Below are 24,055 nucleotides of genomic sequence, written 5' to 3'. Positions count from 1 at the left end.
TAAATTTGAATATAAACTCAAAAAATATTTTTGATTTGACTTAAATTTCAAAAAAATTGACTAAAAAATATAAATAAAGTTTGAATGATAAAACGATATTCGTAAATTCGACTAACTTAAATATATCATCGACTCAACTTATTTAAATACTCATTCCAAAATAAAATATATTTTTAGGTAATCTATATTAATAAAATAATAAAATTTAACATTCTAATCAAATGAATCGAATAATAGCATATCTTAAGTAACATTTAATTAATTTGATGTCTCTAAGAGAATACTATTTAATAATATCAAAATGAATATATAGGTTTCACTTTCAACAAGCACCCATGGCCTAATGGATAAGGCATCTCACTTCTAATCAGGAGATTGTAAAGAGTGAAAAATATTTAGTTAAACTCAAAAATGTTAATTCGAATATTTTAAGATTTTGTTTCTAATTTATTTATTTTAATTCTTTATTCATTTTAATATAATTTTTTTATCAAATTTAAACTATATATTCTTCGATTATTGTAGAATAGTTGTATAACTTGAATTCTTCTTTGTGACAATATTTTTAATCTAGTCCTTAAATTTTATATTTTACTCATTTTGATCCTCTAACTATATAGCATGTTATGAATTATTTCTTATTATCGATTCATTCACTCCTTTATACTATCGTCAATACTTTATCTCCAAAATTCCTTCATTAAGCAATAACATTATAAATATATTTATAATTTGGAGGGTATTTGATTTAATAAATGACGTTATAAATCTTATTTACACATGTAAAAAATATGAATATATACCAATATGTACTATAATATTATGAATAGTTATATTTTAATTTGAATAAAAACTGAAACAAATATATTTGATTCAACTTAACTTGAATAAATTTTAAATAAATTTTGTATGATAAAATAATACTTATAAACTCGACTAACTCAATTTTTTCACTTGATTTGACTACATTTGGTCAAATACTCACCGTTACTCCTAAATATCAATAAATTCTTATTTACTTATTATTCTTTACACTTTTATAAAAAATTATAAGATGAATTCCATTTTGAATTGTTAATAAATACACTTAAAAATTCCTATCAGAGAAATATAAAATTCGACATCTATATTATTATTTTTGAATAATTACTATTTAAGAAAATAAAATAAATACTCATAATAAATATTAAACTTATAATTTATGAAAAAATTATGCAACTGAGAACTTTTAATATATACTTTAGAGGTCACTGACGATATTTATATTTTTTTAATAAATTCATGATTGAGAAAACAAATATACTATTGATATTGTTATGCCCTCGTTTATTGCTACCGAATGTACACACTACCATCAAATCACCCCACCAAATTCTAAGGAAGCTTTCATTGCCTCTATACTCGCCTCATACAGTAGGGCACAATTTCATGATAGATGATATATAACAATATTATTTTTTAGAATGACATTCATTTAAACCACATAATATGAAAGTATGCCTAGATAACAACTACGTTTGAAAAGCTTTCCCTTAAAAAAAAATCTTTACTTACGTGACAAGTCACATAAATTGTTTCTTTAATGCCATGCATCTAAAACCAAAATGAAAAGAAAATATTAAGTCAAAAATTATATTAAAAAATAAAACATTAGTTATGGTTATGAAAAATAATAATAATCGAGTGATAAAAAAACTCTTGACTTAATATTAATTTACCCCATTTTAAAATAAATAATAGGATGTAAATAAAATAAAGTGTAAAGTATACAAATGATTCATTGATTATAGTTGTTGTTTTGTTGAGTCATCGACTATTAAATGTTATAGAATATTTTTTTCCTGATAGGATGTTTTGTTGAGTCTTTTAATTATTAAATGTTACAAAATGATCATCTGACTATTCATGTGTATCAAACTCATCCTTTTTTCGTTAAAAAAATTAGTTGTCATCTGAGCTGGATGTTAACATGTTGACTGAGTTGTGATAAAACCATATTTTAATGTTTCAAACACTAGTTCAAGGAAATAATGTAAACGTATAGTCGATCCAAAAAACATCTAAAACAATTTTGAGATCAGATATATCTTATCTCAACTAACAAGTTCACATCTAATTCAAACGATCATTAATTTTTAACAAAAATAATAAGTTTTGAAGATACAAATAGTTAAATAATTATTTTATAATTTTTAATAATAGAAATAATCAATAAAACAAGAATCTATTATCAACTATTTGTATTCTTTACGCTAATATAAAACAAGTAAACAGTAGTGTGGGGGACAGAGTAGGCGGGATCTGATTGGAAAGAAAAAAAAAAACAAAGTGGCAGGAAATAATGGATGACATGCAATCGATCCAATTGGGTTTTGAGTCATGAGTGTCAAAGTCAAACTTTGAGAATACAAAATCTAAAAAAAAGTAAGCAAAAGACGTCTCTTTTTTCCCTCCGTCTATAATTTAGTTTCACTATCCGCTGTTCTTCCCAATCCCCACTTGCAATTTCACCCACGTGATTCTCTCTTTCCAATTTCCACATATACCTTCTCTGAATCTATGAAAAAAGGATTTATCATCTTCAAAAAAACAAATATGGGTATCAACAAGCTCCTGAATCTACACACAATTCCATGGCGTTTCCATTTGTTGTGCAACCACATCTCCTGTCTTCACCACCACCCCCGGCGACAGGAGCCACCGCTTTCCACCATCAAACTCGTCAACTCCGATGGGGTCGTCAAGATCTACGACCGTCCCATCAATGTTTCCGACCTCATGGCCGAGTTCCCTAACCACATGGTGTGCCGTTCCGATTCGTTTTACATCGGCCAGAAGGTCCCTCCTCTCTCCGTCCATCACCAGCTCCAGCTCGGCCACGACTACTTCCTCCTCCCCAAACGGTTCTTCCAGTCGGTGCTGTCGTTCGTCTCCATTGCCTCCTTCGCCAACGACGCTCAGTCGAGGAACGCGGTGTTGAAGAAAGCCGCCGCTTGCCAACCTTTCGTTATCCAGAAGAGTTCGTCGGGGTGTTTGAGGATACGCGTGTCCGGTGAGTTCATACGGCAGTTGATGGAAGAAGGGAGAATGAAAGAGGAAACAGAAGAGAGAGGCGCCGGTGAGAGTAATAATAGAGTGTGCAGCACCCCGCAATTACAGAAGCAATACGCGCTGCTGGTGGGCTCGTCGCGCCATTGGAAGCCGAAACTGGAGACGATAAAGGAGACGGAGAAGAAGAAGAAGAAGAGGAAGATTCCGTCGAGTTTTCAGATGAAAATTAGAAAGAAGAAATCGCAGTTGAAGAACAGCAACGTAGAGGGTGGTTCTTCTCATAGATCTGATCTGATGTAATTAGTCGTGGCAATTTTCCTCAATCTAAACCCAAGATTAGGATCGTTAAACCTTCAAGAAAATGATGAAAAAAACACGAGAAACTTACACTTTTTTTTTTTTCTTTCAGAAACTGAATTTAGTACAAATACATCCATCAATCGTGACTTATTCTTATCTTTAATATTTGGTACGTACACAGACAGACATCCCATGAGTTTTTTTTTTCCTTCTCCTTCAATATTTTAAAATTTTAATTTTCAAATAGGAATAAATTTATACTTATTATTAAAAGTAGGATAAATAAATATTAATAAAAATAATTTAACTCCAACTTTTACCTTTTTTTAATGATAAAGAGGCACAAGCCTTAACTACTTTTACAAAAGACTTGGCTTAAGGATGGCCTAGAATCTCTCTTTCAATCAAAGGCATGATGAGAGCGGGAGCAGAGAAAATGTTCAGTATATAGTTCTGTGGAAGAGGAAGTTCGGCCATTTCGTCGGTAACCATATTTCCTTCACAAAGAGTCCAAAGAAATTTCGTATTATAGTTGCGGCTACAAAACGAGAAGATAGCTCGAACGACAGGGAACAAATTATAACCAATATTATGTTTTGATTATGTTTCGATCACTCATCATTAAAAAATTAACAATAATATTAATATATCATCAATACTAAGTGTATCACGGTTATTATTTTATAGTGATTAAAATAAAAATAAAACGTAACATTAAATATGATTTTTAAAAAATAATAAGGTGATTAAAATAAAAATTAAATAAAAGTGGTTTACCCCCCAAAAAAAAAACCAATATATACATATATCAAACTTCCCACAGTGAGAAGGGGTGAAAGAGGATAAAAAGATAAGGCGAATAGGAATAAGCAGGGTTGAATGTTAACTAAATTTGGGTGAGGAGGGGAAGGTGACATTGGAAACTGACAAGTTTGGTCAGAGAAGGTAAACTTACAAAGGCCAAATCTGAAATGGGCAGCCCTTCGGCTTATTGCTGCATTTTCCCAATTTATGCACATGCCTTAGCCTATCCCCATCCCTGTCCACAATAATGACAAAGTAGCAGTCAAACACAGTCACCATTTTTCTGCTATTCCATTCACAGCGCATGCTCAACGTGCGCATCCTCTACTTTTTTTTACCAAATACTTTTATACTGTTGATCATGGTTTTCCGGACCGGTTAACGAACCGGTTATGCTATCGGTTTACTGGTTCAATAAGTTTGATCGGTCGGAAGAACCGGACGACGTCATAATTATTTAAAAAATTAAATAAAAATATCAAAAATATTTAATAAAAAATAATTTTTTATATCACAAGTCATATTCAAAGCAAGTCATAACATATATAAATTAAAAACTATAAAATTAAGTGAAACAAAATGATTCAAATTAACTACAACATAATATTTAAGGTAAAACATATTAAATAATAAATATAATTATATAACTATAATTAAAAAATAAATTTGGGGTTAAAAAATCATAACAAAATGATATTGTTTGGTTTAATTTTTTTTTAAAAATAATCTCACATGATTAAGAAACATAGAAGAGCATCCCAAAAGTCTAAAGAGTAAAAATATGATAACAAAACAATCTCACATTGCTAAGAAACATAGAAGCACATCATAACTAACTTCTATAAATAATATAGGTAATTTGACATTCAAAATCATGGAGCCTTTTGGTGAGCATTGAGTGAGTTATTCTTTCACTTCAATCAAGCTCGAATTTTAGGCTTCAATCGAGCTTCTAATTTTTTTTTTGAGTTCAAGCCTTTTTGAGTTCAAGTTTCAATATTATATTTCGAGTTTGAGTTGAACTTGATAATTTTTAGCTTGTGAGTTTGAGTTGAGTTGAGCTTACTTTTAAAGTTTTCAAGTTCGAGTCGAGCTCAACAATACTCGAGTTCGACTTGGCTCGTTTAACAAACGACGTTGTTTGGTTTAATTTTTTTTAAAAAAACAAAAATCCCGGTTTTTCTGATTTTTTCCGATTTTTAACCGGTCCGGTTCGAACGGTTCAACGGTTCTAACCGGTTCACTAATAACGATTCAACCGATTTAGATTGAACCGAAATAAACAACTATTTCTGGTAGAACCGGCCGATCCGATCCGATTTTCAAAACAGAGCTGTTGATGCATCAAACAAACAAGTCTAATGCTTTTACAATACGTTTTTATCATAATAGTTACTGGTACAGTGCACATCATAAACACCGCACTCTTTTAATCAACCTCTTTTTAGAATAGGGTTGAGGTACATAACAACTTGTACCTAATTCAAGTTTAAAATTAGAGGTTTATACTTAAAAGGATAAGTTTCTATTATTGGTGTTTGAATTTATGGATATATGAAAGTGACGGCGGAACGATCGTCCCTTGAAAATTTAAATCATATATTTTAGATTTTTTAAAAAAAATTATTAAAAATTTATTTTTAGCTTCATAAAATTTTACAAATTTGTCCCTTAAATTTTAGAAGTTTACTCCTAACATAAAATTTTATTTTTGTCCCTATTTGAATCCACTTATATAGTGCGATGAGAACTAAATGCTTTAAATAGAATAAAAATTTGAATATAAATATCGTGCATAAAAAAAAGGTTAGATTAAGTGAGTCAAAAAAATATAATGAACATAAAATTAACTCATACAAAGAAGAGACATATCTAACCTAATTTAACACTAATTGTTTATATTTACAAATTTTAAAAAAATATCATAAAATTTTAGTAGTTTATAATTTAAAAATCTATCAATTTAGTCATTGTTTTTGTCCTAAATTATTCGGTTTTCTTTTAGAGGTATTATACTATTTTCTTAATATAATAATAGTTTAATAGTAATTTGTTGAAATGAAATCAACCTTAGTCAATTACGTAGTAACAGCTTGGCAAATAGTTTTTAAATTTTTTGAAAAGAATCATTGCAACCTACAAATGCTGTAGTCATGGTTCTTCCATTCAGATTACATAAACAATCCGGTAAAAGATTTAGAAAATTCCATCACAGGATCTGCCAGTCATCTTCGTTACAGTTTTCATCCATGTCACCTGTACCCACTCCACCGATGGAATCATCCGCTCGAACCTCACCGGCATCAGCCATGGTATCGCCATGGTGAAATCGCCTAAAAGCGCTATTCGTTTGACCAACAGTGAATAAGGGGGCGCCATTTGATTCCTCCGCTAGTTTGGATGCCCGGGAACAAAAATCGTCAAAATCATCTGCCAAGATAACAAACATAGAACAGCCTCGTTTCATTGTCGATAAGTAGCCTGGTCCAACCCTGTGATGAAAAATTATAAATACCAACAAGATAAACAACAAAACCTTTATCTCGGCAGAAAAATCCGATTGCCAGGGATGGATCAATTGAATCCAGAGGAATGTGTCTTATGGTGCTGGATCATATAATAGACAGAAAATTAAGAGGAAAAGAACCAATGTATGTAAAGCATACAAGTAAATTAATTAGAGAAAGATACTTACTCGCAGTGATAAGATGATGTATCCACCTCCATATTATCCGGAATAAGATTAACTACCTTGTAAAAAAAATATTCAGTGTCACTACAACTACCATGAACTCCTAAATTTGCTTTTGACCCAACTAAGATGCTACAGAAAACATACTATCTGAACTCGAAGGCGCATTTGGAAATGGTCATGCAAGAAGCTTTCTAATTTGGCATTGCTATTGCAATTGGAAAAAAGCTCGCGATTGGTCATGCATTTTTGAAAAGAGTTGTTGAGAAACTATCGTGCAACTAAGAACATGACTTCGAAAAGAAAAGCACGAGTCATTTCTTCAAGTAATTATTGTTAAGACACACCAAAACATAAATTATGGTGAGGTTCAATTTTAAGAATTTACACAATATGACTTCTCGGTTTTATAAAAAAAGGTTCAAACTAGAAATTAGAAATATTTCAATTTTGATGAAATATCTAAATACTTAACAGGGTAATTTTGTCATTAAAAATAAATCCAGGGGGTTTTTGATCATATCATCTTCAAAAGTTGCGTTAAGAGGTGCCTTGGATTGCTCCAAACGTTCTGTCAAAACGCAATCATAGAGCAAAAGCAGTATGTTTTGGCATTGCATTTGGGGCCACAGCACCTTTTGGCAATATAAATGAGCTGCCAAAAACCTCCTTAGGCAAAACGGCTGCAAGAGAATGTAAATCTTACTCCAAACATGACAGTATTATTTGGAAGGAGATAAAAGGACAGCGACCAGAAATGACCATAACATCAAATGGGATAGAAACGATGTCTGTCAAATGTTCAACTGAAACTGATAAAGCCACTGCTAAATTCAGATTCGGGCTTCAATCAATAAGAACCTTCTTCTCTTACTATCTCAACCAATAGTCAAGCAAACCAAGAACCATTCCAAGTAAAATCAATGGAAAAAGCAACAATATATAAATAAAAGTACTGGCAAAAAAATGAAAAAGTGCTTCTTGGTCTCTTATTAACTCTTAAGTCTAGCCAAGTTAGACAATCTTGATACTAATTTAAGTCATATTGTACGCTTGATCCACTCTACATTAACTGAAAACCTTTGGGAAGATCCAGTAACCATAATTAAAAATCACATGGTGATATTCAACATTGTTTTAGAGACTGAGTGACATTCTACATTGTCTATGCAATTATAACCATTATTTGTCAGAAAACTTAGTGGTTGAAAGGAAAGAGAAACCAGAAATAAGTATGTGAAGGTTAGCAGTAAAAGCTATTGTAACTCAAGTATAAATAGTCTTCCAGACACATTCAACAATCATTTATAATTGGAAATGTAAAGATTTTAGCATTCTATTCTCCCGACTTCTATTCCAAGTAATCTTTTACCCATGGTTCAGGTTTTCACTGTATATTTTATATTTCAGCGCTACATCACTAAAGGGGTTGTGGAAGCTTTAAAAAACAATGTTTCAGATCCCCTTCATTATAATGCCTATGGATGATGAATGACTGGCTTCAGGATTTAAAATAACCAATTTCACAGACAAGTCTATCAATCTAGATCACATTTAAAAGAACAAGAGAGTGAAACGAGTGGTAAATTAAAGCAACAAGGAATTTACCGGTTGAACATCATGTGGATCAAGGTAGAAAACATTTTCTTCTTGAACACCAACGATGTAAGTCGAGGCACCAGGTTTCCCGCCCAAAATGCCAAGGCATTGCGGAAAGGTGAATGTTGCTTGCAGTGATGGAATATACCTGAAATAAAAATTAGGAAATTCCAAGTGATTAGAAATATGGCAGTTTCAAAAGGTGAATGTAGCTTGCAGTGATGGAACATTCCTGATAAAAAAAAATTAAGAAAATTCCAAGTGATTAGAAATATAGCAGTTTGAGTTCAAATTTATAATTGATTACAGTAATGCTACTTGTTTCTGTGAGGGCCAACGAGTACTAATCTGTTCTTCTCACTTAACCTGAAGAATAACAAATGTTTTACCAACTCCAAGTAAGCAGCCACTTTTTTATCAGCTCAAAGGGAGGAAAAATGTAATGCACTCACATGGATAACACCACTTGCACATTTAACAGTTACTGTTTTTCTTCTTCTTTAAGATCTTATTGATGCCATGTTACTAGGACTAGGAGATGAGTATTAATTATTAAATATAGATGTGTCCGACAAGGATTTGACAATATCTTTCCAAATTTTAAAATATTTGAAGCATCATAACCTCATATGTCATATCCAAAAATGTGTAACAAGAACACTTCAAGGAAAATGAAGAGTATAAATACCATAATGGCAGCGGTGAAGCTGGAAGTTTGATAGAAAATATTCTCAACATTCTTTTTTTGTGTCTGTGGGTTGGGCGGAGGGGGTACATATTTTTAAAAGTTGAAAATAGAAATGAGACCACCAATTTTGGAATGAAGGGAATATGTATTTGAAAATAGGTAAAGAAAGTGACATACTAGAAACCTTCAGTTCCTGAATAATGTGAATAGAAGACTTTCTTATCTTAACAAAAGCACCCGAATCCATCTTATCAACATGTAGTAAGCAGCACGTGTATGAAGAAATGCAGGCATGCACACTACGTTGAACTGAGAATTCTTCCTAGACACGTCAGGTCAATCTAGGGGAGAGTAGGATGGGATTAGATTACTGAATGAGAGAGAACGACCCCCCTTGGTATAGCTAAAACTGATGGACTTTCATTTGTACAAAATGAACACAGATACATACAAAGTAAGATGGCCATTACACTATAAATTGAAAATGAAGACTACTTGCAAGAAACAAAAAAGCATAAAAGTCTTTCCTGAAAGCTAAAAGCAACTACAGCGTTCGTTTAGAAAAAGAGAAATCACAACCAAATTCTAAGAGACATCAGATATATTGTGGATTCCTATAAAAAAAAAAGATATATTGTGGATGTGATCATAAATGATAAAATAGCTGTAGTCACTGGTGGTCGTAAATAATATTCTTTCAGTTCTGCGTAACTTACCAGTGAATGAAGTAAATAATAATTGCATCCATAGAAACTTTTACTCATCATATTTTGGAATGAAATGGATTACTTACTTTGTTACAACCAATTCTGGCAAATATGTGTAGCATTAAAAGTTGAAAACCCATTCAAGACACTTTTCAATCCATCTTTTGCAGTAGGCAACAGAGGGGGTTCAAAATAGTGTAAAGGTTTCCTTAGTCTTAAACTTCTCCTTTGGAAAAGTTCCTATTCGGTCCATAATTCCCCACTTAATTCCTTCTCTAAATTTCACTAAATAAATGCACTCATCATCTTCAAAATAGTCGCAGCTCAGGAGGAGACAGCACCCATTTTATGATAAACTGACCTAGAATTGATCCAATGCTGTTACCTAAGGAATTTATAAATGTGCCAGTTAGATTAATTAGCAACAACTAGGTGTGTAAGAAATCTTATCTTCTCACTACTCAGTGGATTAGTGAAGTATGGAATAATACTTGAAGAGGAGGTCTCGATTATAGCAATCATAGGTGTCCTGGAGATTGCACTGGACTGAAGAAAAATTCAGTGATAGAAAACTACTTGACACAAGCATGATAGGTCAATTTACACAGGATCATGCCTGATGATTCAATCAAACAAGAAACAATAAAATGAAGAAATGGCATAACATCACAAACCTGGGATTTACTTTGTCAAGTCCAAGAACCAAGGGTACAAGTAAAATAATAGGAGTCCAGTCAGCTTGGTGCCGTGAAAATTCAAAACAATGTCTAGAAGCATCTTCAATGCAGACAACTGGAGCTCCTCCTCTCTCACCATCTTCATCACCAGATACAACATAAACAGCCATAGGAAGTACCTGGCGTTCCAGGTCTTTTTCCCCTGTCTTACCGTGAGCAAGAGATTCCCATGAACGACACATGGCATATGGGCCTACCCATGACCCAGCAGCAAGTCCATAAGTCTTTCCAGCTTCAACAAGATTGTGGATGGAGAATGCTGAAACCTCAGAATCACCAAACTGATGCAATATCTCAATATATACTTGGTCAAATGGCTGCATAGGCAACAAGGTGTCAAAGAAGAAAACACTCTACTCTTTGTTCAATTAGAATTATAATCTAAATCCTAGATGAGTAAGAAGAGATAGACAAGAACTGGCACCGAGAATAAATCAAACCACCTTTTGCGGAAGTTTTCGCCAAGATCTCCCTAATCTATGAAAAAGCAATGCCTGCAAAGGATGAAAACCACTACATGAACTCGCTAAAATAAACCCAATATAACAGGCAATGCAACTTTTCATGAAAAGTCATACTCATACCCTGGTACTTGTTTGAACATTTTCAAGAGAAAAATAAAATAAAACGAAAATATACCTGTGCAACAAGCATCTGGCTACTTCGGAGCATGCAACCCCAGTTGGCATCACTTGTGATTTTTGTGCCGCTAATAGCATCAAAACCTGTAAATGAACAACTTAGAAAACTAGCTATAATTGTGCATCATGTGAAGAGAAAACTTGATGATAAATACCTTTACGATATGTCATCAGTATTCGAGAATAAAAGTCATGTTTGAATGCAGCTAATCCATTAGTGGCATCTACATCTCCATATGACTCCTGTGAAATTTTATAGCACAGGCCTAGAAGCCATATGTCGCTAGTTGAGCTAGACATTCCAACCTTGCTTGGCCCCATAACACGCTCGTGAATTCTCCTCATTGAGCCACCGGAGACAGCCCTCTTCACAGCTGCTGTCCACCCATTGGTTTGAGAAGACGAGGCCTTCTTTTCACAAGCCGCAATTGATGAAGATGACGTCAATGACTCACTGATTGCGTCAAAGACTGAGAAAGCAGAAGCAAATAAATTTGACCAAATAGAAGTCTTCGAGAACTTAGCGTCGCTGGGACCTGGTTCTAATCCAGTTCCAGAGGTAGGTGAGCTATCAATAGAAGTTTTAGAAGAGAATTTCAGAAAATCATTCCTCTCATGAAAACCCTTCATTACCTACTCATGCAGCAAACTATAATTTCAAGCCAGAATAGGCTCATATCATATAACCAGATATCAATACGGCACGGCAGCTCCCTAGCAAAACGATACCTGAGACAACATAAACGAAACAAAATCCACGCAATCATTAGGCAAATAAGAGAGATTCCTGAATTCTATTACCGAATTGAATAGCACGATCCAGGACAAGGATTGTTGGATATCTAATTCGCAAACTCAAGGTATTCGAAGATTCATTTGTACAAGAAAATAAAGAACTGAAATCGAAATCAAAACAGAAAGCAAAAATAAAAAAATAAAAAATAGAAAGCATCCATCGCAAAGAGAAGAGAACACACCGGTCAGATGGGATAGTGACGAGGGAAACTGAAGATTGAGAGCGTCAGCGGGGAGGAGGAGCTACGGGCAGAAGAGGAAGTAGCCCGTAGCTCGGAAGAAGAAATAAAATTGAATTGGGAAGAAAAGGAACTCTTACACAACCAAGCTGGAGAAGCAAGAGAATGAAGCAGCATTATGCCATGGTCTGTCCGACTTTGAAGCTAGCCGAAATAACAACAGACACGCTATTACCATGAGGTCAATAAAGGTTGCGAATGCGATTGATTTGGGCTTTTGGCCCTTTTGTCGTGGATGCCATATTTGCCATGAACTATGATAGAATAAGTTACATCACACATATAATAAAACACTACATTTTAACCGGGGAGACGGAGACGACATAAAATATAATCTAATTAAAAAAACGTGCTACAATAACATCAAACTCATCCATCATTTCATACGAAAATAAAATAAAATAATATAAATCATATATTATATTATTTTACTTTATTAATGAATTTTTAATTTAAACTTACTTAGATATAAATGTATTTTATCAAACTCAGGTAATTGACTTAAAATAAAGTTTAATAATAAAACTAAAACTCAAATAGCTCATTTATATCTTTAATCAAATTTAAATTTAAATTTTTATATTTAATCGAAATCTAATCAAACGTCAAGCTTCAAATATTGCCGTCAAGATTAAACTTACAATTATATATAAAAAAAGTGTCAAATAGAAAACAATGGTTTTGGTTTTGATCTCTCACGGCCCTCTGTTGGTTGGAGGGTGTCATGGTTATCGATAGTCTCGTTTGGCCTACGGTGCATGTTTGGTTTTTCAGTTTCCTTTAGTGTATCACTTGTCTTCGATATCTATAACTACGTTCGTAGATGGGAAACTATGTCGAGTTTTGTTCGTTGTGCGTTACTATGGCCGTAACCTTCTGCATGGTTTGAGGAGGCTTCTGTGTAGGTAGTGAATACGAGGGCTCTATAATTTTAATGTTCATTTCCGAGTGCCCCTAGCATGTGTTTCTTTCCTGTCGTGTCAGAATGGCAGTCTTCATGTATTGGAAGTTCCCCTACACATACTATCATGATTAATGTTGATGGTGCTTATCTGATGGAAGCAGGATCACTGATGATTAGTGCCCTTGCTCGGGATCCTCACGGTAGCATTATTATTGGTTGTGCTATTATGTTCCAAGGATCTCGCGATATTGAAATCATCAACCACATGCTCTCACTCAAGGAGTTCGGTTAGCGATCGAATTGGAGTATCCACATGCTCTTACTGAAAGTGATTACGCTAATGGTATTCCACAGTTGAAGACTCCTCATACAGGTATTTACATGATCGACTTTCATTTAGTTGATACACACCGTTTATTGATTGAGCAATCTCATATTCGCATCCGACGATCCACCAATGGTATTGCACATGATCTTGCGCATTACAAATTCACTTCTTCTAAATTGTTAGACTTTGCAAAGGATTATTGTTGTTATTAAAGATAGCTATAAAGTTCTTATTCGAAACAAATTGTCTCAGCTCAATTACACCTAGTCATTGTTTTTATATGGGGCTGGTTGTGGTTCCCCAAACTTTTTAACCTAAAAAAACTGAACTTAATATTATAATGGTCATGCATTGTACCTGATTATGACAATTTAAACTACTCGATCAATTATTCTGGTCGATTACAATAGAATTTTGCACATTTCACAACATATAATCGACAAACCGAACTAACTGAACAAATTCAGTACTAGGCCTAGTCCATGACTTGATCCTCAACCCATTTTAAGTGCCCAGAATATTTTAGTTAAAGTATATTAAAAGTTATTGAATTATATATAAAAAATCATTTTAATCATTAAATTTTTAAAAACTACAAATTATTAAAATTACGATACGACAAAGTATTATTTTGCATGTGTATGAAGAAGAGCAACGCTTCCATATTATTTTTTAATAACTTTCTTGCTGAGTTCATTGAATTTATCGTTAAACGTTTGTAGACGTTTTTCATTCGTTTAGATTGAAAATTAGTAATTCTTTAAAGAGTTGAATGTTGATTTTGACTTACTACTATTGAGTTGTTTCTGCTTAGCTTTCAATATACATCACCACTATTCACTAAAGCAATTTGGTCACCCCATCATTTCATGCTAGTAAATTACACGTTTAACACTTAAACTATTACTTTTGTTATATTTTGATACAATTTTTTTCAAAATCATACTTAACGTTTTTTTTATACCCTGTCGTTAAAAACTTAATAGTGATATTGACGTGTCACCATAAAATAATATCACATCATTATTTATATTAATTTTTAACGGCGAGTACCAAATTGAAACCTAAACTAAACGTTAGGTGTGATTTTGAAAAAAATAAAATTTCAGTATCAAAATATAACAAAAATAATAGTTTATGTACTAAATATGTAGTTTACCCTTGAATCAATTACTTGTTGGCATGGGCCTATGAACATTGTTGCCTTTAAAGGTTGTTTTGTCACGCCACTCAACTGAGATGGACGGATGTCAAAATTAGCCAAGAAAAATGCCATTAAAAATACTTCTCCCATGGTATTGTTTGATTGTTGGTTGCATTTGCCTACGATGCTGCTTCTATAATAATTGATTTACATTTCTTGTATTGATGATCTTTGCCTTAAAAAATCACTATATTAGTAGCTTATTTAATCTTGTTAGTGATTCACTTTTGTCATCATTACTTATTGTCGACGCCACGCTTATTTTCTATTTCTTGGGTTTATTGGATGGTCATGGGTCGGGTTTTTGGATCATCCGACCCGAGAACAAGGGGTCCTTCACCTGAGACCCGATCTGACCGAAATAAAATTTCACCCGACTCAAACTCGATCCGATACATAACTTAAAAATCCGACCCAACCATATCTGATTTATTTTTTATTTACTAAAAACCCGACCCGACTATATCTGATTTATTTTTTATTTACTAAAAACCCGACCCGACTCGAACCAACCAACACTACAAACTTCAATTTTTGCTTTCAAAGATTGAAAATAACTTACTGAAGAAAACACTATTTTGCTTTCAAAGAAAACAATAAAACTTACTGAAGAAATAAACAATTTCTCGAGTTTTAAGAGCAAAAGAAATGCATTATAAAGTATCAACAACAATATTTAATTAATTTTTTCTCATTTCATTAATAACTCACCACAGATCTAACAAATAACAACAACAATTACAAAGAAGAGACGATACCAAAAAAGCCGAAGCAAATAAAGACATGAGAAATACACTATTCAAACGTTGAAAAAAAAAATCAGATTCAATTTAGTTTACTCCATTTTTTCTCTGTAACCAAACAGATAAAAGCAAAATTCAAGAATAAAACGACAAGCGAAGAGAGAAACAAGAGAGTGAAAAGAGACCTTAAGCTCCGAAGAACAGCCTACAAAGGTTGAATAATGAAGAGGTTTTAATGGAGAGTAAAACAAAACACTATATAAATATAGAGTGTGAGCTTAGTTTCACAATTCAGTGAGGCTCAGTTGATAAGATCAATATAAACAGAGATTTTAATGGAGAGTAAAGCAAAAAAAAACTATAATTTTTTTTGGGACATAAACAAGTAAATAAATTCACGTAAAAATTTTTGAATTCACAGTCAGAGATTTTAATGGAGAGTAAAGTAAAGCAAAAAAAAAAAACTATAATTGTTTGGGACATAAAAGGAGTAAAATAAAGTAAAGCGGTAAAGCACGGGAAAGTAAAAAAAATAATTGGTTTACTGTTTAGGTCGGGTAAGATTATTTTAACCCTAAATCCGATTTCGACCCAAATCTAATTTTTTTTAAAAAAAATTAGACTCGATCGGATCAAGTCGAAACTCGCCGGGTTCGAATTTCATATCTATCCTTAATTTTTCCCCTTGTATCATATTTTAAATAAGGTGTCATGTCAAAAAAATCCCTTAAATTATTATTTTGATCACTATTCTTTTTTTAGAGTATTTTGACTCTTAACGTTTCATTTTCAAATACAAAGATTCCTCTGTGGTTGGAAATTGATGGTTAGCAAATGATTATCACTCTAAAATATATATCTTTTTATCCTAAAATGAAATTTTGAGGGTCAAAATGCTCTAAAAAATGAATAAGGATCAAGGTAAGAATTCGATTAAACATTAGGGACTTTTTGTCCTAAAATAAAATGTTGGGGGGCAAAATATTAAAAAGAAGAAGAATAATATGAAATAAAATAATCATTTCAATAAACGTATGAGGACTAATTTTGACATTGTACCTTTAAACAAGTCGAAATAGATTCAGATGAACATATATGCTTTCTAGATCGTGTTGGAGTGATCGAAAATCCGACTCAATTTGACCGGACACTATAGCTATATATATATATATATATATATATATGATTAAATTTTATATAAGTGAAGTTGAACCCATCTATATGCACGGTTGAAAGAACTGGACAAGTAGCCTACTCTGCACAGATTAGTGCAAACAAAAAACTTGATTCAATGGAAATATAGTTGTTGGTGAGGACATGGGCCCCTTGAACTCAAAAGAACAATTGAGCCAATCTTCAAACATGTCCAGTCTAGTCCACTACTACATTATTTAATACTTTTCTTCCCATTTCTCTTATTTTAAATGTTAGGGTAGGTAGCATTCTAAATGCATACCATAGCTGACTAGGACCAGGACTACACGTGAATGCCAAATTTCTTTAATATATAATACAATTTGAAATATAAATGCTAAAATAGACATAAAGGATTAAAAAAATTAATATTTATTCTTATTACAAATTTGATTGTAAGCCATTCTTTCAAAATCGAGTGTTTCACATTATTTGCTTTTTCAATTATTCATGTTATTAGATAAAAAATATTTTAGGGTGTACCCGCCCAGTTATCGTTATCACTAGTCACAAGTTGATTAAAAGTGACGTGGAGCTAAATTATTTTATTATCATTCTCACTAAATTGATTATAAGTATTATCTTATTATTATATGATATATAAGTGATAATATCTTCTAAATAGTTTGTGATTATTATAAGATAGTACATATTCATAATCTCTCTTATCCATTGATAATGCATACATACTACAAACACGGTCGTGTGAACTCATATCTTCCAAAAAGAAAAACACTTTTTTATCACTGAAATTAAATTATAATGATAAAATTATTTAAATGAAGTAAAACAAATCTTCAACTCTATTTATAATTTTAAAAATAAAAAGTTATTGAATGTGTATTAAGCAATTATATTTTAAATAAACAAAAAAATAAGGAAAGCTTGAGGATATATGACCAAACCCAAAAGGATTCTCCAAAAATTAGTTTTTTTTCTCCTTAGACTAACAAATTATTCTAAAAATTGAAAATGTTTCTAGAAGGTTAGAATGAATAGAAAAGGAGACGGGCATATCTGACCAACCATCCCTATAATAAATAAATAAATAACTTAATAGAATTATTCTCCAACCCTTCGTAGTTTTAATAGAATTATTTTTATTTTAAAATTAAATATTAAATAAATATACTAAAACTTAGGAAGTTAGCGGAGATTTAGCAAAACTAATTTAAATAGAAAGAGTTACCAGTCAATTTGGAAATGTCTAAAGTACGACAAATTTACTATATGATTAATGAAAGACATTATCGGAAATGTTAATTTTTTTAACATTTTCTGTAAAACGTTAATTAAAATATATTTTTTACCGATAATATTAATATTGGATGTTACTTAAAATATTTAACATTTCCAGTGAAACGCTATCTAAAACATTATTTTTCTACCGAAAATGTTAATATTGTGCGCTACTTAAATTGTTATTTTTTATACCTGAAATTAGATAACGAAATTAACATTTATGATAAAAAATAATATTTTAGATAATATTTTACCAAAAATATTTAAAAAAATATTAATATTTCTAATAGAATATTAAAAAAACTACCTACCGGAATTGATATGTATGAGGGGGAGAAGTTGATATGGTCTTCTAGAAGCCTTTTTAAAGATTGATTATAAATGAATTTTTTTAAAAAATAGAAAAGAGTGGAAAGTAAGACTATATCGGAGGAAGAATATAGAAAAAGAACACTAACTGTGTTTAGTGTCCTTTTGCACAACCAGGACAATTATTTTGAAATTTTACAATTATTGGCCCAAACATTTATTCTTTCACTTTTACGTCCAATTGAGTCTTTGTTTTACAAAGAGATTTCACAAGTCAAGGGTTTAGATGGAAATGGAAGGTTTTATAAACATTTTTTAGGGATGGGAAAAATATTTTTATTATTGATTTTTAATAGTATAGGGATAACTTATTTATTTTATTTAATAAATTAAGATATGTGGTTAAGACGGTGTTATAATTTTATAAATAATTTAGGATAAAAATCAATAGGTATATATATATTGATCATCAAATTATCTTTTATAAAATATCATTGATATTGTTTTTATCTATTTTAATAACTGAATATTAAAAATTTAACAACGACGTTGACATATCGATGACATAACATTTTTTAAAAAAAAATTTACGTTATTTTTTATTTCCTCATCAATAACTCGCGTATTATTTTTTAAATATTTTATTTAACTAATATGAACATAGAGAAATAAAAAGTAACACGTAGGTTGTTGATGAGAAGAGAAAAAATAACGTGAAAATTTATTACAAAAATTATAAATAATAGTTTTTATTTGTAAGAAATATGATAAAAAGGTAAAAAAAAATAACTAAATGTAAAGTTATAAAATAATATGTTGTTATTAATTCGATCATTCAATTTATGTGATGAATAGAAATGATTAAAAACAGTTTTTTTAAATATAATAAAAACGTATTTTATTTATTAGAGGATCGTTAAATAAAATAATTTAAAAAATTTAATAATTAAACATAAAATTAATGAATTTATGTATAAGTTTTTTATCACTCCATCCATATGATTATTATATCATTCCATCTCTATAATATTTTTTATTTATATTGTGCATATGAAAAAATCTAATATAATTTATATTTTTAAGTTGGAATATTCAGAAATTGTAGAGAAAATACAAGAAAAAAATACAGTGCAAAAAACGAAACTGATAAGAATGAAAGAACGGAGAAGAGAAGAAAAGAAAAGAAAAGAAAAAGGACGAAATGGTAAAAAAAAAAGTACAATGAAAAGTAGAGCTATCTACCAAATCCAGCACCAACTTAATTGCAACCACTCCTCACCAACTCGGTCAAAAACCTTTGCATATAACAAAAAGTATCACAACAAAGAGGGCCCTGATTCAATTACAGGCATCCATCTCCTTTGTTTATATTCCCCCACCACTTCCTTTCTTCATTCATCTCCATCTTCTTCCATACTCAAAAACACAGCAAAAACCAATAGATTCCTCATGGGTAGATCTCCTTGTTGTGAGAAAGAACATACCAACAAAGGTGCATGGACAAGGGAAGAAGACGAGCGTCTCATTAACTACATCAAACTTCATGGAGAAGGCTGTTGGAGATCTCTCCCCAAAGCTGCTGGTCTGCTGGTTTTTCATTATCATGATGTGTTGAATTGCAGTAGAGCGTTTTTGAACTTGTTTTTCTGATTGTTTTGTGTTGGTTTTTTTCCAGGTTTGCTTCGATGTGGGAAGAGTTGTAGGCTTAGGTGGATAAACTACTTGAGGCCTGATCTCAAAAGAGGAAACTTCACTGAAGAAGAAGATGAACTCATCATTAATCTTCACAGCTTACTTGGTAACAAGTATGTTCTTTTCTCATTTTTTTAATCGATTCGAGTAAATAACATTAAAATCTCAACTGGGTTGCCTTTTTTGTTGGTTTCAGATGGTCATTGATTGCTGCAAGATTGCCAGGGAGAACGGATAATGAGATCAAGAACTACTGGAACACTCATATCAAAAGAAAGCTGTATAGCCGAGGGATCGATCCTCAAACCCACCGTCCACTCGGTTCGGTTTCCAGCACAAACAAAACAACTAACATCAACAGCAGCAATTGCAGTAACAACAATAAGATCAACGTTAATAGATTACGATTAGAAACAAAAGAGTCAGTGGTGCCATTGATGCAAGTGCCTGCCAACGTAGACAATGGAGCAGACTCGTCGGAAGATTCAAACGGCAGCAGTGGATTAAGTAGTGAAGAAGTTTTCCTACAAATCAATCTTGAACTCTCTATTGGGCTTCCGTTTCCCAGCTGCCACCGGTCTCGATTTTCATCTGTCAACTTAAATCAATCGCAGCAGCAACAACGAGTCGCCTATCAGTTGTTTCGATCGAACACGCCAGATGTGTGCTTATGTTACGGTTTAGGGTTCCAGAAAAACCACGCCTGTAGCTGCAGCGTCATTACAACGCTGTAGCATGCAGCAGCAGATGATTTTCTATGCCAGATAGATTTTTCTTAAGAGGTGGTGTATATTACCATAAGTTTAATTAAATTATATTTGTACACCTAACAATCAGTGGGACAGTGGGTCTAGTGGATAAGACTCTAAATCAATTAAGCAATATCAATGATTTGAATTCTGATATTATTAATGGAAAAATTAGATTGGGAGTCACTCCTATAATGTACTTTACAGTATTCGATATAAATTAATCAATTAATAGATTAAAATTTGATATTTACGCGCAAACACCACACATGCATCAAGAGACAAATTTTGAGCCAACACCATCGCCTCAAAGCTTCTTTAAAGCCTACTCAATGGCAACTAGGATTATTTCAAACCAGCACGATGGCATCAAGGCTATTATAAAGCCAACTTAAATGTAATGCTCGTAAGCATGCAGAGTTGGATCATCATCCTAGCACCAAAAGAAATTCAAATGTCATTGAACATCGTTATACTTCCTCTTCGCAAGACCTTGTAGACACGTACCTATTAAACCGTCGTGACTCGAAAGCACCAATTCAAAGTGGTCAACTCTGTTGATCAGAGATCCAAAGGTCTTACTTTGCTTTCTTGGAGCCCCACTCCATGAGGCCTAACAGAGCAAACCCATGAGGCCATGACTCATGTGATCTAGACTTGTTGTACCTCGGGGGCAATTCTCCACCCATTATAATACCCTGGCGAATCTTTGAATACGTTATTTAGTAAACCAAAACCTTTGAAGTTTGATATTCTCAGGCCAACCATTATCTCTTAACATCTCCTTTGACGGACTCACATGATTTGTTAAAATTAAATATATTGTTAATCAGTCGTATATATTAGGCATACTATTCTATGACTAACCATACAATTTTATGTCTCATACCAATACTAATGGTCACTATAAAATCTCTCAGTCAAGACTAAGAGATAAGACTAAACAACCATCATCTCTACTCCTTTCTCTCCTCATGAGAATAGAGGATCTGAACACCGACCAACTGCCATGTAACCGCTACAGATTTAGAATGATGAAGAAAAGTTCCGGGGATGATGGTTGTGAAGGAAATGCGGCTGGATTTAGCATTCTATTACAAAAACTGTCAAAGACATCAAGGGCTTGTTAGGGCATTCATGTAACCACGAGCCATCATCTTTTGAAACATGAGTAGCAGATGAAGTTTCAACATGTGTTGTGTCAAGAAAATGCAGTGGTTTACGTGCTAGTAAAATGGGTCATAATAAACTTACGCGGCGACAGATTTTCCATACACCCCCTTGCTGGTTGTACTGGTGCAGAATGAAGTTGGTGCAAGCTTCATCGAATTAAGTTTCCTTGTTTAACAAAAATGACTTTTAATTAGCTTTTATGAGTTAAACTCTAAATAATTAGTGTTGAAACGATTTTTTCTTCAATAGGTGAAAAAATGTTAGATTTTGAAAACCACATCAATTTTTAACTTATCTCTTTCAATTGATTTTTAATTTAAAAATAAATGCGATTTAAAAACCTCTCGTTTCGAAAATTTTGAAATTCTCTTTACGTTAAAAACATATTGTTCAAAGAGTCGACATCAATCTTTGATTAGGGTGTGATTGGGCACCCAAAAATGTTTTATCATTTTAAATAAAAATTAATTTTAATTAAAACAACAAATTGAGGTCTGCATTACCAAAATCCGAGTTCGGGAGTCGGTTACGTGTGAGGAAGGATTAGCACCCCCACAACGCCCTAAATCGGTACCTAGTCGATTAATTAACGTCTTTGCAATGAACTTTACAAATTTGAATTTATTTTGATTTTTGATCCCATAAAATAAAAATGTAAATTTAAAACATTCAAAAGCACTCAAAATAATTAAATTAAAATTACCAAATCGTTTTAGAAAGATAAAAAATGTTCGATTATTTACAAATATCGAGACCAGATCTTAAAAGTTATAACAACCTTTTCTCGATAAATTTAAATAAACGAACATTTCCTTTTCTTTCGTTCCCAAATTTTAGAGTGATGAATCAATTTTTAGGCGTCACTAATAGGATACACTTTTATTTTATAATCATTAAAAGCGGACCTCAAATCAGTTATGACTGCCCACTTAAAATAATTTTAAATTAAAAGGGTATTACCCTTAGTCCGATTATGTAATAAGTCGAGTTATGCATGTGAGGCTATCATGCAAATTATGCAAAAAGTGGATGTCATGCCAAAATTAATTAAACTAAATTAAAAATATCATACAACGTGACATACAAAAAAAAATTACATACGTATATTTTAATTACAAATTATAAACTATGCCTATTAACATACAATGTACAAATATGAATCAAATATAAAAACAAAAACATAACATGCTAAACTAAAAATTTAAAAAGTATATACATAAATGTAGTGACTAAATTTGAAGAAATGTAAAATTCAGTATACTACACAAATTCAGACCATTTTAACATTAGTAATTAAATTATACATAATATTTACATGTTATCATGAAAATATGAAGAAACAACATAATGACCTAAATGAATAAACACATAACTCTTAAGGCTAAAGTCATAGAATAGACAAAGTTCAAGTCATAGAACACTAATAATTACATTTCATATACTAAAATCAAAATAAAATCACAAATGTATGCAGGACTAAACTGTAATCCTCAAAAGAAGCACGTCAAACAAATAAAATATCAAAGTAAGTGAATTCCAGGATTAAAATGAAACATGCAACAACATGAGGTTCAAATGTCTAAAACAACAAAAAATTAAATAAACTACTACTTGGGACTTAAATTAAATACGGGAAAAATATAGAGACACAATCAGAAACTCTAAAACCATGATTTAAGGATCAAAACGCAAGACTCTGAAAGTTCGGATGGCCCCTACAATGGATACCCACACGCAAAATGGACACTCCAGCTCCACTGAACGCTGCCGTTTCATTAAGCCATTATGCATATAATTTCAAGTTTTAAAAAAAACCTTAAATTCCTTTCCTCTTTCCAGCCGTAACCCCCATATTCTCAAACAACACCTCTCACCCATCTCCTTCATTTACAGCGACGTTCCTTCTCGTCTCTCTCTCGATGAACTCTAAACCAAGCCTCAAAAGAGAGAAAACAAGCTCGAAGATTGGCCAAGAACTCCGACGATACGACCCTGACAACTAAGGTAACGCTACCATTCCCTTTACACCATGTTACTTATGGAAACTCTATAAAACGAAAGGGGAAAATGAAAATCTCTTGAAATCTCTTGCTTTGCTATGATTTCTGTCTTAGAAAAGTAACAGTGAGAAAGAATGATTCTGCTCGTCACTTCTTGTTGATTCGACTGTGTGGTCGATTTTAAGAATAGCCACTTTTTTTACAATGTTGATGGATGATTTCTTTCTTTTACTATTTTTGAAATGATGCAAACACACAAAGAAG

General features: G+C 32.1%; 3 protein-coding genes across 5 annotated transcripts; 2 read left to right on the top strand and 1 right to left on the bottom strand.

The window, feature by feature from the left end:
* The first annotated feature begins 2,586 nt into the window (after positions 1–2,586).
* Positions 2,587–3,367, top strand: LOC120147644. The gene is made up of 2 exons (XM_039160961.1): positions 2,587–2,661; positions 2,693–3,367. The coding sequence occupies exons 1-2, from the start codon at positions 2,634–2,636 to the stop codon at positions 3,349–3,351; spliced, it is 687 nt and encodes a 228-aa protein (XP_039016892.1). The 5' UTR covers positions 2,587–2,633; the 3' UTR covers positions 3,352–3,367.
* Positions 3,368–6,233: 2,866 nt separating this feature from the next.
* On the bottom strand, positions 6,234–12,426 carry LOC120147689 (cysteine protease ATG4-like). Of its 3 annotated transcripts, none has more exons than XM_039160998.1 (9): positions 12,334–12,426; positions 11,375–11,948; positions 11,218–11,303; positions 11,022–11,072; positions 10,516–10,895; positions 8,456–8,594; positions 6,851–6,906; positions 6,692–6,762; positions 6,234–6,585 (listed from the first exon to the last, which is right to left on the bottom strand). In XM_039160998.1, exons 2-9 carry the CDS (start codon positions 11,847–11,849, stop codon positions 6,365–6,367), a joined length of 1,479 nt encoding a protein of 492 aa, XP_039016929.1. In that variant the 5' UTR covers positions 11,850–11,948; positions 12,334–12,426; the 3' UTR covers positions 6,234–6,364. The 3 variants fall into 3 exon arrangements, with proteins under 3 accessions (XP_039016929.1, XP_039016930.1, XP_039016931.1); XM_039160999.1 differs by lacking the exon at positions 12,334–12,426 and adding an exon at positions 12,197–12,321; XM_039161000.1 differs by lacking the exon at positions 6,692–6,762 and having other exon boundaries at positions 6,234–6,647.
* A 7,108-nt stretch (positions 12,427–19,534) lies between these two features.
* LOC120147599 (myb-related protein 308-like) lies at positions 19,535–20,664 on the top strand. The gene is made up of 3 exons (XM_039160930.1): positions 19,535–19,759; positions 19,853–19,982; positions 20,066–20,664. The coding sequence occupies exons 1-3, from the start codon at positions 19,627–19,629 to the stop codon at positions 20,601–20,603; spliced, it is 801 nt and encodes a 266-aa protein (XP_039016861.1). The 5' UTR covers positions 19,535–19,626; the 3' UTR covers positions 20,604–20,664.
* Positions 20,665–24,055: the final 3,391 nt, after the last annotated feature.

The sequence above is a fragment of the Hibiscus syriacus genome, unplaced genomic scaffold, assembly GCF_006381635.1.
Source record: "Hibiscus syriacus cultivar Baekdansim isolate YM2019G1 unplaced genomic scaffold, ASM638163v2 tig00110940_pilon, whole genome shotgun sequence".
In the NCBI taxonomy this organism is placed as follows: Eukaryota; Viridiplantae; Streptophyta; class Magnoliopsida; order Malvales; family Malvaceae; genus Hibiscus; species Hibiscus syriacus.
The sequence above is the reverse complement of the archived record's forward strand: the minus strand, read 5'-3'. Positions and strand labels throughout refer to the sequence as shown.

Excerpts from the sequence above, each read along its gene's own strand:
- LOC120147689 (XM_039160998.1), bottom strand. The coding sequence starts at position 11,849 with ATGAAGGGTTTTCATGAGAGGAATGATTTTCTGAAATTCTCTTCTAAA. Across the intron at positions 11,304-11,374 it reads ACTGATGACATATCGTAAAG|GTTTTGATGCTATTAGCGGC; the intron begins GTATTTATCATC and ends GTTCATTTACAG. Across the intron at positions 10,896-11,021 it reads GGCGAAAACTTCCGCAAAAG|CCATTTGACCAAGTATATAT; the intron begins GTGGTTTGATTT and ends TTGCCTATGCAG.
- LOC120147644 (XM_039160961.1), top strand. The coding sequence starts at position 2,634 with ATGGCGTTTCCATTTGTTGTGCAACCAC. Across the intron at positions 2,662-2,692 it reads TCCATTTGTTGTGCAACCAC|AGGAGCCACCGCTTTCCACC; the intron begins ATCTCCTGTCTT and ends ACCCCCGGCGAC.
- LOC120147599 (XM_039160930.1), top strand. The coding sequence starts at position 19,627 with ATGGGTAGATCTCCTTGTTGTGAGAAAGAACATACCAACAAAGGTGCA. Across the intron at positions 19,760-19,852 it reads ATCTCTCCCCAAAGCTGCTG|GTTTGCTTCGATGTGGGAAG; the intron begins GTCTGCTGGTTT and ends GTTTTTTTCCAG. Across the intron at positions 19,983-20,065 it reads CACAGCTTACTTGGTAACAA|ATGGTCATTGATTGCTGCAA; the intron begins GTATGTTCTTTT and ends TGTTGGTTTCAG.